The following is a 12,721-nucleotide window of genomic DNA, read 5'->3' as shown; positions in this document are numbered from 1 at the left end:
AAGTTGCAAACATCTAAAATCTATAAAGACACTCGATATTTCTGGAATTCCAATTAGCCTGGAACAATGTGTTCAACTCTTAAATCATACTTATGATACACTTACATGCTGCATATTAAATATCCCTAGATATATAACTGTAAGAGAATTTTTTGTGTTAATTGAACTAAATTACAAGAACTGTCGATTTTTTGTCCTCAGAATTGACAAGTATGGAGACAAAATTTGGAGTTAAGAATGCCCTCGAAGTTTTGGATTTCCTTGATATTGACAATGATTGTAGTGAATATGATTCCTCGTCTGATCATTTTGAATCTGTAGAACCAGCCATTAACATACCCCTTTCTTACCAAAATAATAATATCAATGAAATCTTACCAGCAGCTCAAAATATATCTGATGATGAATCTTTTGAAATAACTTTGGACGAAATATACGTAATTCCCGACACTGAACTCAGTACAGCAAATGTTATAATAGATCACGAAAGTAATATCTCAACCATAATAGATAGTAATAAAAATGCTAAAATTCCCGAAACAGCAAATGCTGAATCTAGACCTTCCCGAAAACGGAAGAAAAACCAAGCAGAATGGGCAAAAAATGTACGAAAAAGGAGACGACAATCAGGAAAAGAATATACGGACTCAAACGGAAACCTACAGCGAAAAAGATCACTGAAATATGACACAAATCATACATGTAGATTCAAATGTTGTGAACATTTCTCATATGATGGTTGTCTACAAATCTACACGGAGTTTTGGACTCTTAACGACTCCCAGAAAAAGATTTTCTATAGCCAAACTACAAGTTGAGAACGTAAGGCAAGAACTAGATTGCCTAATACTGAATTTACTAGTAGAAAGCAGTTTACATATAAATATCATTTGAAAAAAAGTGATGAAAATATACGTGTGTGCAAAATAGATGTTTAATAGTAGGTTTTCTTTCAATTTTCAGATTGAATCAACTAGAAAATCTCCCGGACTTGCCCCTAATACACATATTTTCATATTTAAGACTTCCTGAATTAATTTTAGTTGTAAACAGAGTTTGCAGATACTTAGATACTCTGGATATAAGAGGACACGAATCCAAACTTTTCATGAAAAAGATGAAAGAGGAAATATCAGATACAGTGATAAGCGTGGTGCACATAGTTGTAAAAATATTATCAATACTGAACCCCAAAAGGAAATAATTCGTAACCATATTAAATCATTTCCTACTATTCCCTCACATTATTGTAGGGCAAATTCCAAGAGACAGTATTTAGAGCCCGGGCTCACTGTACAAAAAATGTACAATCTATATGTTGATAACTGCAATAGAGATGAAATAAAACCCTTAAAATTATATGTTTATCGCGATATTTTTAATTTGGAATTTAACATTGGATTCCATGTCCCGAAAAAAGACAAGTGTGACACGTGAAAAATACAAAATATTAACCTCCCAACCAAACGTTAATGAAATTAATGCTCAAACATTACATGATCATTTGAACTTAAAGCAAGAAACAAAAATAGAAAGGGACACGGATAGAAACAGAAAAGATAATTCTGTAGTTGTGTGCTTTGATATGCAAAATGTCATGACGTGTCCGCGAGCTTCAGTTTCAAATTTCTTTTATAAAAGAAAGCTTTCGGTTTTTAATTTAACAGCACATTGTTCTTATAACAAAGTGGCTTATAATGCAATATGGACAGATAACATGATAGGGGGGCTAATGAAATTGCAAGTGCTTTGTGTGTTATATTACAAAAAGTGTGCGAAGATATTCCAAATATTAATCATCTGATTTTGTGGTCTGACGCGTGTGTTCCTCAAAACAAAAATTCCATAATGGTAACAGCACTGATAAAATTTGTCGAGAGACATTCAGGTCTCATCATTGAACATAAATTTGGAACATCTGGACATTCTTCTATACAAGAAGTAGACAATGTTCACAGTCACATTGAAAAAGCACTAGGAGTAGCCGAAATCTATAGCCCAATATCCCTTGTCAGAGACTTACTTAAAGTTCGACCAAAACACATGAAAGTTATACAAATGAAAAAATCTCAATTCTTTGATTTCCAAAAGGTTTCACAACGATTTAAATTTAATATTCCATTTTGTAAACTAAATTATTTGAGAATTGATTCTTCCCGACATATGCAGTGTGATTACAAATTTTGTTTTTCTGAAGAATTGAAAACCCATACTATTTCTAGAAAAAAGAGCACCCGGTCAGATGGAAAATGTAAAACCTTTCCGAATCCCTCGGTATTGGAAAAAAACATGACATACTCGAAAGAAAAAATCAACGATTTGAAAAGTATGATGCCATTTATGCCACTTTCTGACTGTGATTACTATAGACTTACTCTTGGCATAGACGCTAATAATTAATATGAATTATATTACACGATAAAGCCTTTATTTAAATGTCAAAAGCATCAAAAAGGTAAAACAGTCAAATTCCCTCCGATTATATTGATTTTTATTGATTATTACATATTAAAATTACTTGAATATCGTCGGTCGACATATTATCAAAATTTGGTTTCCATATATACAATGGTCAGCTTTTATTACAACATATAAGAAAATGTCTTCAAATATTATTCATTTTATTTTAATTCCATTTTTTTTATTAATTAATCGATCTATGTTTAAAGCTAGGAAATGTGGGATATAGAACGGGTGCCAATATGAGATTGTCTTCTGCTACTAATTCCATATCGTTCTATATCCCAATTCCTCCATTGTCCATTTTTGTAAAACAAAAATATGAGAAATTTGTAAACTTTTTGTCAAAATGAGTTTTATTAAAGTAAAAATAAATGAATGATTTTTCACAACATGTTAATTTTGATATATTCCTTCACTTAATATTGCATTTATATGGTTGTCAAAGTTTCAAATTTGATTTTCTCAAAAACAACAAGAACGGAGATAGAACATTATAGACCTGAGGTGACGATATCTAAGTTATATCTTAATATCTTACTTACGAGGTCGTAAAATATCATGTCGCAATAGTAAGCACATTGTGAATCTATGAACCATCATTTGAAATGATCATAGTAAGATATGAAAATCTGAGATCACTGATGATTAATGAAAAGCACCTTATAGTTTTTTTTAGTAGTGTTTTTTCTTTGTTTGTCTTGATAACCAATTAATGGACGTCACTTTTCATTGAAGCCGACATTTTCCTTTATAGCGTGACGTCACATCGTAGATGTCAGTGTTGTTAGTGACTATTAAACCGATAAAATTACAACCCTTAAAGCATAAGTGTTTTCCAACCAGGCAACTTGAAGTTCACCATAAAGCTTTTTATTTCTGTCACTGCAGAATGTTTTGTGTAAAAATTTAATGTTTCCCAAACGCATAAAAACCGTTCAACTACAACTTTACGACGTGTTTTAAATATCACCAAATTACAGGTATTACAAATTAGCACTAAAATTGGTTACGCTCATATCAAATGTAAATTTGCCCATGGAATATAAGTTAATTTAAGACGGTTTAATTATTGAATTCGAAAGAAAACTTAAGAAATTCTTGGAGAGGTTTTGACAAAACAAGAAAATGACTAGAAATTCTTATTTACGTTAACTTTTTATTCCCTTTTCTGAAAACTACCAGTAACTGTAGGAACCATGCAATAAATATGGATGCTCACAGAATTATCATTTCATTTTTCATCATCAAAAATGTCCAACCTTAAAATGGCAAGTTGAAAATATTGGCGGATGCTATACGTTAATCTTAACAAAAGATATGTTCAAATATCTATAAACATAAATCTATAAAAATCGTGTGTAAATAATATGTCATGACAAAAAAATTATTGAAAAATCGTCTCTATATCCAGTACAATGAACGCAACCAATTCCGTTTCCAATTATCTGGAATTCAATCTAGGATATTTTCTGGTAAATTCTTGTGTAAAATATTTCCGTTCATTTCAAACACGATTAACCTCCATTTCAAAACTTTTAGAAATTACTAATTTATAATAAATAGCCAGTATTTCAAAATTGATTCCATTTGCGCTTTTAGATCAACAATGTATCTTAACCCCGGTAATTTGTGAAAGCATTTAAAGGGATAGATTCGTCTATATATCTTTACATTCTGTTCAGGTAGAACTGCTGAAAGCAGTTATTTGACAGAGCAGGAAAAGTTCCATAATATCAAGCAGTATTGAGTCACTTGGTGAGCGGAACTGAAGCTGTTTTCATTCTGACGGATGGTTTGTGTAGCTCAGTTTCATCTCAATTGGCCAAATAAGTAGTCGAATGTATACCTTTTTTCATTTTTTTTCTCCTAATTGATCTTAAATTTACATTTGTTATGCTAACTACGTCCAATCATTTTCTCATCCGTAGTTTACACGTGTTACGATCGGTTCCATGTTTCAACATTACATGTATATAGCAGTTCGTCTAGTGTTTGGTAGTAGACTACACTGTCGTATACAATTAATTCTCTGGAAATTGTCGCAACTGTAGAGCAACTCGTTCTTAAAAAAACTTAAGACTTAACACGATATTGAGGAAAAATCGAACATGTTACTAAGGTATTAACCCGTTAAAACATACTTTGAAAAAACTTAAAATATTGGTTATAAAATTGGTTTATGGTTGTCTCCCATGAATTTCGTCGAGAATTAATTTATACTATTGCCTCCTTTTGGCAAATAAGGCAGGTAAGTGTTTGCCTGATAATGCTGGTCCCTTGTCAAACACTTTGTTGTTGCTAAAGGAACAAGGGTTAAAATATAGCATATCCTATTCATGTACCTTTAATTATGTAAAAAGGAAGGACTTATTTTAATCCAATTACTTACATACATACACCAAGTGTCTGCGTTACCTCCCCCAATGTTTCTGATATTGATCAAGAAGTTTTTCTGTTGGTGACATCACCATGATCTGGTGGAATTGTTGTGTGTCACAGCCTCAAGGTCACTAAAAATCAATTTACAGGATGTCGTAATGTCGTTAATGTAAGTTTTAATTGATATAAGACATCATACCGCTATCGAGTCCAACCCAGACTTCATATACATAATTTTCCTGGATCGTGGATACATGATAGAATAGATATCTAGTGACTTTTGGCAGTAGTTAAAAAAGGGGGCTGTTAGTGTCATACCAAACTTCAGCGTAATTTTTCAATTTTTACAAATCTTTAAATGCAGGTTTACTGTGTGAGTTTGTATGTACAAATACAGGTTTAATTTTACAATTTACAGTTATTTGCTGTATAATATGGATTGATGAGGGCCAATTCGCCCAATTCGATCAACTTTTTCGATTTTCGACTTTACTAGTTCAAAAACTTTGATGTTAAGTCTTTCGAGGACTTTTGTACTTGGTCAAAGCAAATTTATTGAGAAAATTGCCTTTTTGATTCAATCCTTGAAGCTTGCATCTACAGAATAGTATCCTTTTTAATTGATTTACAAGTGGGCAAAACTTTTAAAATTTATCTTTATATAGAAAATACTCGTCATGACACGCACTCTGAATTGTTTTCGAAATTGCACAGATGCATTGATTATATATTTAGAAACATTCTTGACAGACACACAAGTGTCCAATTACGCTGGCTGACGTCTTGATGGAAGATTGCTGATGTCTGATGTTATTTCACAACACGTTCCATTCTAATACGTCACCAGAATAACATCAAAAGCAAAGACGTTTGGACACGACTATACAGATGGGAGCACTAGTTAAACAATTTGATTTATTAGCGTCTTCCTACTGTTTATATTGCTTCACACGAAAACGAAAATTAAACAAAGTAGACCAATTTTAATGTCATCCTTTTAGAATCTGTTTTAAAGGTATAGGTACGGGATATCAGGAATGGGCGGGGATTTGAACCTTGAATATACATGTATGTAAATAGTCTTCTACCAAAACTGTACGAAAATCATATAATTCCATCAAATAGACCTCAAACAAGATTTTTAACTTTTATTTATTTCTTTCACAAGCTTCTCTCTGAAATTTGAGGTATCCGAAAGTTGAACATCTTGTTGATATAGACTCTGACACCAAGATATCTTCCGTCGGAGCAGTGGGACAGGATGATAGAGTCTACTGCATAACATACACATGACGTCATCAACGGATTTTCAAAATAAAGTCTCTTAAAATAACGACTTACATTAAAGTACTTTTAAAGTCGAATATAGTATCATTGTGTTTTACCAGGAAGGCATGATACAGCACGATCAGCGAAAACTTTTGAAAATTGGGATAGATCACCTAACATATGAGGCCTTTCGGAACAGCATTCTCGTTGACTGTTTGCGATGCCTGCGGCACTTACTATTGTAATTAGGGAGAGACATAATTGACAATATTCATTTGGAGCGACGAAAGATACTTGGTTGGTTTTGATTTTGATAATAACTATAGTCTTGCCTAAATCTTATCACTGTACTAATGGTTCCATACGCTTCTACTAAAATCTAGTCCACATTACCTTTTTGTTCTAGTCATGAAGTTGGTCCATGGTCAATGTCTTTAATGAATTAATTTATGATTGGTTTCTCGTCGAATAGTGCGATCTACAGTACTTTAATTTCATATGACTGCGATAAATTGGAATTCAAATATGACATCTATAAAAGGGCGATGACGTCATCGATGTTTTCACCTAAGTTTTCCTGTATTACAATTTCAAGTTATAGAAATAGACTAATTAGCCTAGAATTTTTTACGTGATGGTTTAAATTATACAATTTGAAACTTATGTGGGAGTAGTTTTCATAACTCGGTTGTACTACCATTTATATGGAACATCGTATTTTAGGTTTACTGAAGGTGATTTTTATTATTCCATTTCAGAACAGCTGATACCACTCTGCGAATAAACTTGTCAATTCGGTATTCCTTTCGGACAGTCCATGTGGCTTATAACGTTAAAAATGGAAATATCAAATGGTACTGAAGGTTCATAAATCCCGTTCAGAACAACGGATACCACTCTTTGACTACACTTCTCAATTTGCATCCCTTTCGGACTGTCCATGCAGATAATGCTGTTATCCAGTATTCCTTTGGCACTGTTTTAGTCAAAGGGAGAAATGTCGATTGTAGTAGAGCCTAACATTTCAATGCAACGTCATGGTTAAGGTTTACTTTAGTTTCATAAATGCATTTCAGAACGCCTGATACCACTGCTTCTATCTGCTTTATGCTTTTATATAGTAAGGCTTAATGTCTCCTTCTGTTCCTTCAAGAAATTTCAATGTATGATTAATTATGGCTTTACTCATGAGACTCAAACATCATGTCTTATTATTCTGAACACGACTTTCACTCAATAAGACCACAGAATCCGATAAAAACCAAAGTTCTGAAAGACATACGACATCGACATGCATCTTGATTTATTGAAGGTAATAGCATACAAATACAATGTATAACCCTTGATCCCTTGATTACTAAATTTGGCCTTTTGAGTACAGGGTTTAGTTTTCGATTCAGATTCATTAAAACAATGCAAAATGTTACTACATAGAGTGTGCCAAAAATAAAAGCCATGTGAACCATTGGAAGTCCCTTTATTATCAGATAATGGGAGTAGTTGGTGTGTCCTGCGTGGATACCGAATCGATAAAATTCACTAAATACAGTAACAGTTACCGAATTGAAAAATGGTGGAGATAGCACCAAGATAAGTTATTGGTTATAAGTTAAGGGCTGTTTCTACCTGAAGGACCTGAAACCATTTACCTTAATGCGAGGCATTTGGCTCAAAGTTCGCCAATGTTCCTTAGTTTCCGTGAGTTGAACATCGACTAGGTCAGATTGACATTTTGCAAGGTAGATTGACAATTGGTTGTTTTATAGTGGTATATGTAAAATATAAATTATATACAGTTAAAGAAACTCAAATTGGATGACATGTATGTAGCTCTGGTGTATTTCATTTACTAAAAAAAAACATTGCGTCATTTGAAAGGAAACAACCAAACCTTTTTTTTTCAAAGGGTAACTAGCAGCATTCTAGTCTGGAAGTTGATACGAGGGACTGGGGAGGAAACGGTGAAAAAGAAAGATAAGCTCCTATTGACGAGGTATATATTATGTATGCTTTATTATATACATTTTGCATGTTGTATATCTATTATGAGATCTTTTGATTTATTCATAAAATATTTACGTAACAGTCTCCGAACCCACGCAGCTAACTTATCCCATTCAAATATGACATGACATAATTCGAAAACCAGTGTCTATTTGCTGAAAATATTTGGTGAGCAAAATTTCACATTGTTGTGCCCTCCTTGTTATAGAATGTTGCTTTTCTGCAACTCCTTACTTTCCAATGGCCTGTTAACTCTATATCTCCCGATTTTCTTTTGTAGTTTATTCTTTTTCCTTTTTGTACCCCCTTTCAGTGGTTAATTAAAAATCTGGCACAAGCGTCTTTGAGCTGTAACTCAGTACGCTTCATCCCAAATAATCCATCCAAGTTCCAAAGGAATTCCAGAATGTATCGGTTTTAAAACAGTTTAGAAATATCCAAGTGCTAACTTAACTTGTTGAGTCGGCACAGTGTCTATTTATTTGAAATTTGTATACCCATTAATACAATGATACATGAAAACATAGTAATAAGATGTGTACATAATCTTATAAAAGTCATTTACAATCACATTATGTGTAATCAAATTACCATATACCAGGGGTTACATTACAGAATTTTCTCTTTAAAAACAACAATTCTTTCAATAAATAAATACTGGAAACTATACTGATAATCTGAAATTAAAACAAAAACATCTTTTACCATCGTTTAACCGGTATTTATAATCTCTAATAATGTTCATTATCATATAAAACGTCGAAAGTAGAAAGAATAAAGTATTCGAATATGATTAACTTAAACGCAGGTTAGAGTCAAACAACCACACAATAATTCTTACTTTATGAAGTATCGGGGTGTAGAGTGGGCGATTAACACATCACAAGAACACAAGAACCAATCTATTAATCTCAACAGGACATGTTAACTAGCACATTTATTTCCTGAACAGGGAGAACACGTGACCTTTCTCAACAGGACACATAAACTAGCACATTTACTTCCTAAACAGGGAAAACACATTACCTCTCTCAACAGGACACGTTAACTAGCACATTTACTTCATAAACAGGGAGAACACATAACCTCTCTCAACAGGACACAGAAACTAGCACATTTACTTCCTAAACAGGGAGAACACATAACCTCTCTCAATAGGACACATGAACTAGCACATTTACTTCCTAAACAGGGAGAACACATAACCTTTCTCAACAGGACACATGAATTAATAAATTTACCTTCTTGAACAGAGATTGCACAAAAACCAATATATCAACATATCTCAACAGGATACGTGAACTAGCATATTTACTTCCTAAACGGGGAGAATGCAAGAAACAATTAACCTCTCTCAACAGGCCACATTTAATTTCACGAATAGAGAGAATACAAAACGGGTTATCGTGTCCAAGCCACACACACATTCGTCATACTTAATAAGACCATGTCAAAACCCGTATTCGTGATATGATGAAAAATAATGTACTTACCTCTACAATTAGGACACATACGCCAGCACCAATAATAGTGTTTTGATATTTATTGATTGAGTTTTCGACTTCATAATAACATCCCTAAAATAACAAAATAACACCCTTAGATAAATGAAATAAGTTCAAGGAGAAGTGGTCATTCGAAATTGAAAGTTTTTACTGGAAAGTAGAAAATGAAATATCTTTTTACTCTTATTTAGATTAGAAAATATGTTTATCTAAATTTTTGGTTGGTTGGTTGGTTGGTTGATTTGTTGGTTGGTAGAAAACAAGTTAGCGTCTGCTTCCAGTTATCCGATAGCTGGAAGCGGACTGTTTGCTGGAAGCGGACATTAACTTGTCATCTACTAACCATCCAATTGATTGCTTGATATAATGAAGAATGAGGATCAAACGATAAAAAGATATTACGTTTTTAAATGTGTCACAACCCAAAATTTCTGTAATTTTCTCAAAAAAAAATATTTTCTCATATTATTTAATTATTATCCTTTTTTCCTTTTTTTAAATTTTACTTAATCGAACCAATCGAGTTCCACCCTCTAATATCTGTTCTAACATCTGTTCAGTTATATTATATCTATTTTCTAAATCGCATTACTTTTAATCTCTTAATCTTCGCTAATCCGCAGATCATCGTGCTGAATATGACATAAACGCTATAGAACTCATTTTAAAGAAGTAAAAGAAAAATATATTTCAGTTTAATTTCGTGTCCGTAGTATTCAGTAGCTAAAATGGTGTCTTCCCACATCGCCCTTCCCATTTCGCCCATTCCCCCTTCCTCTTTTCCCCTTTCCCATATCGCCCCTTTCCCAGTTCGCCCATTTTCCACTTCGCCCCTTCCCAATTTCACCCCTTCCTCTTTTGCCTCTTTCCCATATGGCCCCTTTCCCAGTTCGCCCCTTTACACTTCGCCCATTTCCACCTCGCCGCTTCCTGGTGCAAAACATGTACCTTTATATCAGAAACTCTGATTTTTTAAGTAACTCTACGAATAAAAGGTACCCGACCCAGGAACATCTAAGATGTGAATATTCGCATGTAATATATTTAATTTCATGTAAGAAATGCCCCAAACAATATATAGGTGAAACTAAGAATAATTTACGAACTCGTTTTAATGCTCACAGGTCGGATATCAAATTAAAGAAAGACAAGCCTGTTTCTAATCATTTCAACCTCGACGACCATTCAATAGACGATCTCACCCTAATCCCAAGTGAGCGCATATAAATTGACTTGCACGAAGATGAAACTACCAAATTTCGTCAACCTAGGAAAGCCTATTGGAATGAGACATTGAATATGAATACAGTAACCAGCAATCGAGCAAGCAAGATAGTTCATGCCCACGTTAAGAGCCTTCAAGAGAAATTCCCCCATGTCTATAAGCAGAAAAGGACAGTTGCATATTCAAAAAATAAGAACTTAAATGATAATATTATTCATAGTAAACTAAAACCAGTCAGTACATAACAGATACTATACTTCCCACCCATTGGGCGAGTTATTTTTTCTAATTTCAGATCAGAATCAGAACAGAAGAAAACCCAACATCAGGAGCCTTAATCCTAATTTCTAAATAAAGTGTCTGTTCCACCCTAGGCTTGTACATTTGGGAGAATCAGACAAGACTCAGATCATTAAGTTTTATTCTAATGATGAATCTAGTCAATGCTATTTTTAGATATCCTCTATCTGCCTCCCTTTTTGCCACCATAAGCCTGTACATTTGGGAGAATCAAACCCTCCCTTCCCCGAAATCTAAAAATACTTGTTTTGTGAGCAGTCAAACAAGTCAAATTTGTGTTGATATCCGGTAGTGGTCTACTTTTATTTTGACTAGTTCAAACTTTTTCATAGTCGGGATATATTGAATTTTTGTCTAAAAACTAGGTATAGGCCAGGCTTTCATGTGCCATATTTGAAAGTTTTCAGCGAGAATTCTGAAAAAAGTTAGAAGACTGAATTTGTTGTTTTAACATGGAAACAGATGTTAAATGGATTACCGGCCTGAGTTTTGAAATATGTTTTCATGAGTTACGTCCCTTGAATATTTAACATTCATTAATCAAGTAACCATATTTTTTCATTGTACGTTAATATTTGTCATGTTTGTTGTGTATGTCAAGCAGTTATGGCCGGTGTGTTACAAGGCAGTATATGCTTACTCTTCTAGACACCTAATACCACTTCCCATTATGAAATACTTACTCACTTATGATATACTTCCTCACGTGAAAAATTCATCAGCTGCTACCAATGTTTCGTCAATATGTTGTTTGGATTTCGGGTTTCGGTTCGGATCGTTAGTACTTAGTGTATTTGTAAAAATATCAATAGCACTTGGCAACAACAAATTTCAGATTCGTTCTTAGACACTCCTGCCCTGTGTAATATGATAATAAATATTAGAGTTCTTCTCCCTCGCACGCCACTGCTTTAATGTCTGTCTATATCAGTTTGTAAATAATTCAAATAGCACTATTTCAACAGTTAAAATCTGATTGTAGCAATCAACATATGCAGCTCTTGACCTTGTAACTTTAATGGTTTTTTTTTATTTTGTTATTTTTTTATTTTTCAAATACTATCCGTTATATAAAATCTTACATGGAAAACATTTATATATCTCAAAATGTTTGTTGGATTATCTGCGAACAATAACACTTTTATCGAGAACACTGTATCAGCTATTATGAATGTCCTCGGTGTGTTTATTTGTACTATGCAAAATCGTGCTGACCTTTTTCAAGGTTATTATGCTCTTATCAATTTTCCTTACAGAATATTGACGTCATTGCTGGCTATAATAACAACCTAATTCAGTGGCTGTAATGCCATATTTCAGTCAAAAAAAGTTTCCAATGCCACCACCAAGACCGTGGAGAACGAAGAAGTATAACGGCGGAAGAGACGACAGTCTTGAGGTTTTATACCGTCTGTTCAGCCGAAATATTACCGATGTTTTCAATAAATTGATCATATCGTCAAAAAACAGAATATTGAATGTTGGTTGGACACTAATATAGTGAGTGTTTATGAAACTTCCCCCCCCCCCCCCACTCCCACCCCACCTTTCCACTTTTAATTTTGTTTCCCATTCT

General features: G+C 33.5%; 2 protein-coding genes across 2 annotated transcripts in view; one reads left to right on the top strand and one right to left on the bottom strand.

Moving 5' to 3' along the window:
- Positions 1 to 212: 212 nt before the first annotated feature.
- LOTGIDRAFT_152651 (hypothetical protein) lies at positions 213 to 818 on the top strand (the record flags this gene model as incomplete). Its single annotated transcript, XM_009053174.1, has 1 exon — positions 213 to 818. One exon carries the CDS (start codon positions 213 to 215, stop codon positions 816 to 818), a length of 606 nt encoding a protein of 201 aa, XP_009051422.1.
- A 5,395-nt stretch (positions 819 to 6,213) lies between these two features.
- LOTGIDRAFT_228215 (hypothetical protein) overlaps positions 6,214 to 12,721 on the bottom strand; it is a gene marked incomplete at both ends in the record, with an annotated part of 14,018 nt that continues 7,510 nt past the window's right edge. The window contains 3 exons of the mRNA XM_009053173.1: positions 6,214 to 6,347; positions 8,714 to 8,792; positions 9,609 to 9,692. Of these exons, the coding sequence (XP_009051421.1) occupies positions 6,214 to 6,347; positions 8,714 to 8,792; positions 9,609 to 9,692 (297 nt within the window). The remainder of the gene's footprint in view (positions 6,348 to 8,713; positions 8,793 to 9,608; positions 9,693 to 12,721) is intronic.

This window comes from Lottia gigantea, assembly GCF_000327385.1.
Source record: "Lottia gigantea unplaced genomic scaffold LOTGIsca_2, whole genome shotgun sequence".
Classification (NCBI taxonomy): Eukaryota; Metazoa; Mollusca; class Gastropoda; family Lottiidae; genus Lottia; species Lottia gigantea.
Note: the sequence above shows the minus strand (reverse complement) of the source record. Positions and strands in the feature narration are given on the sequence as shown.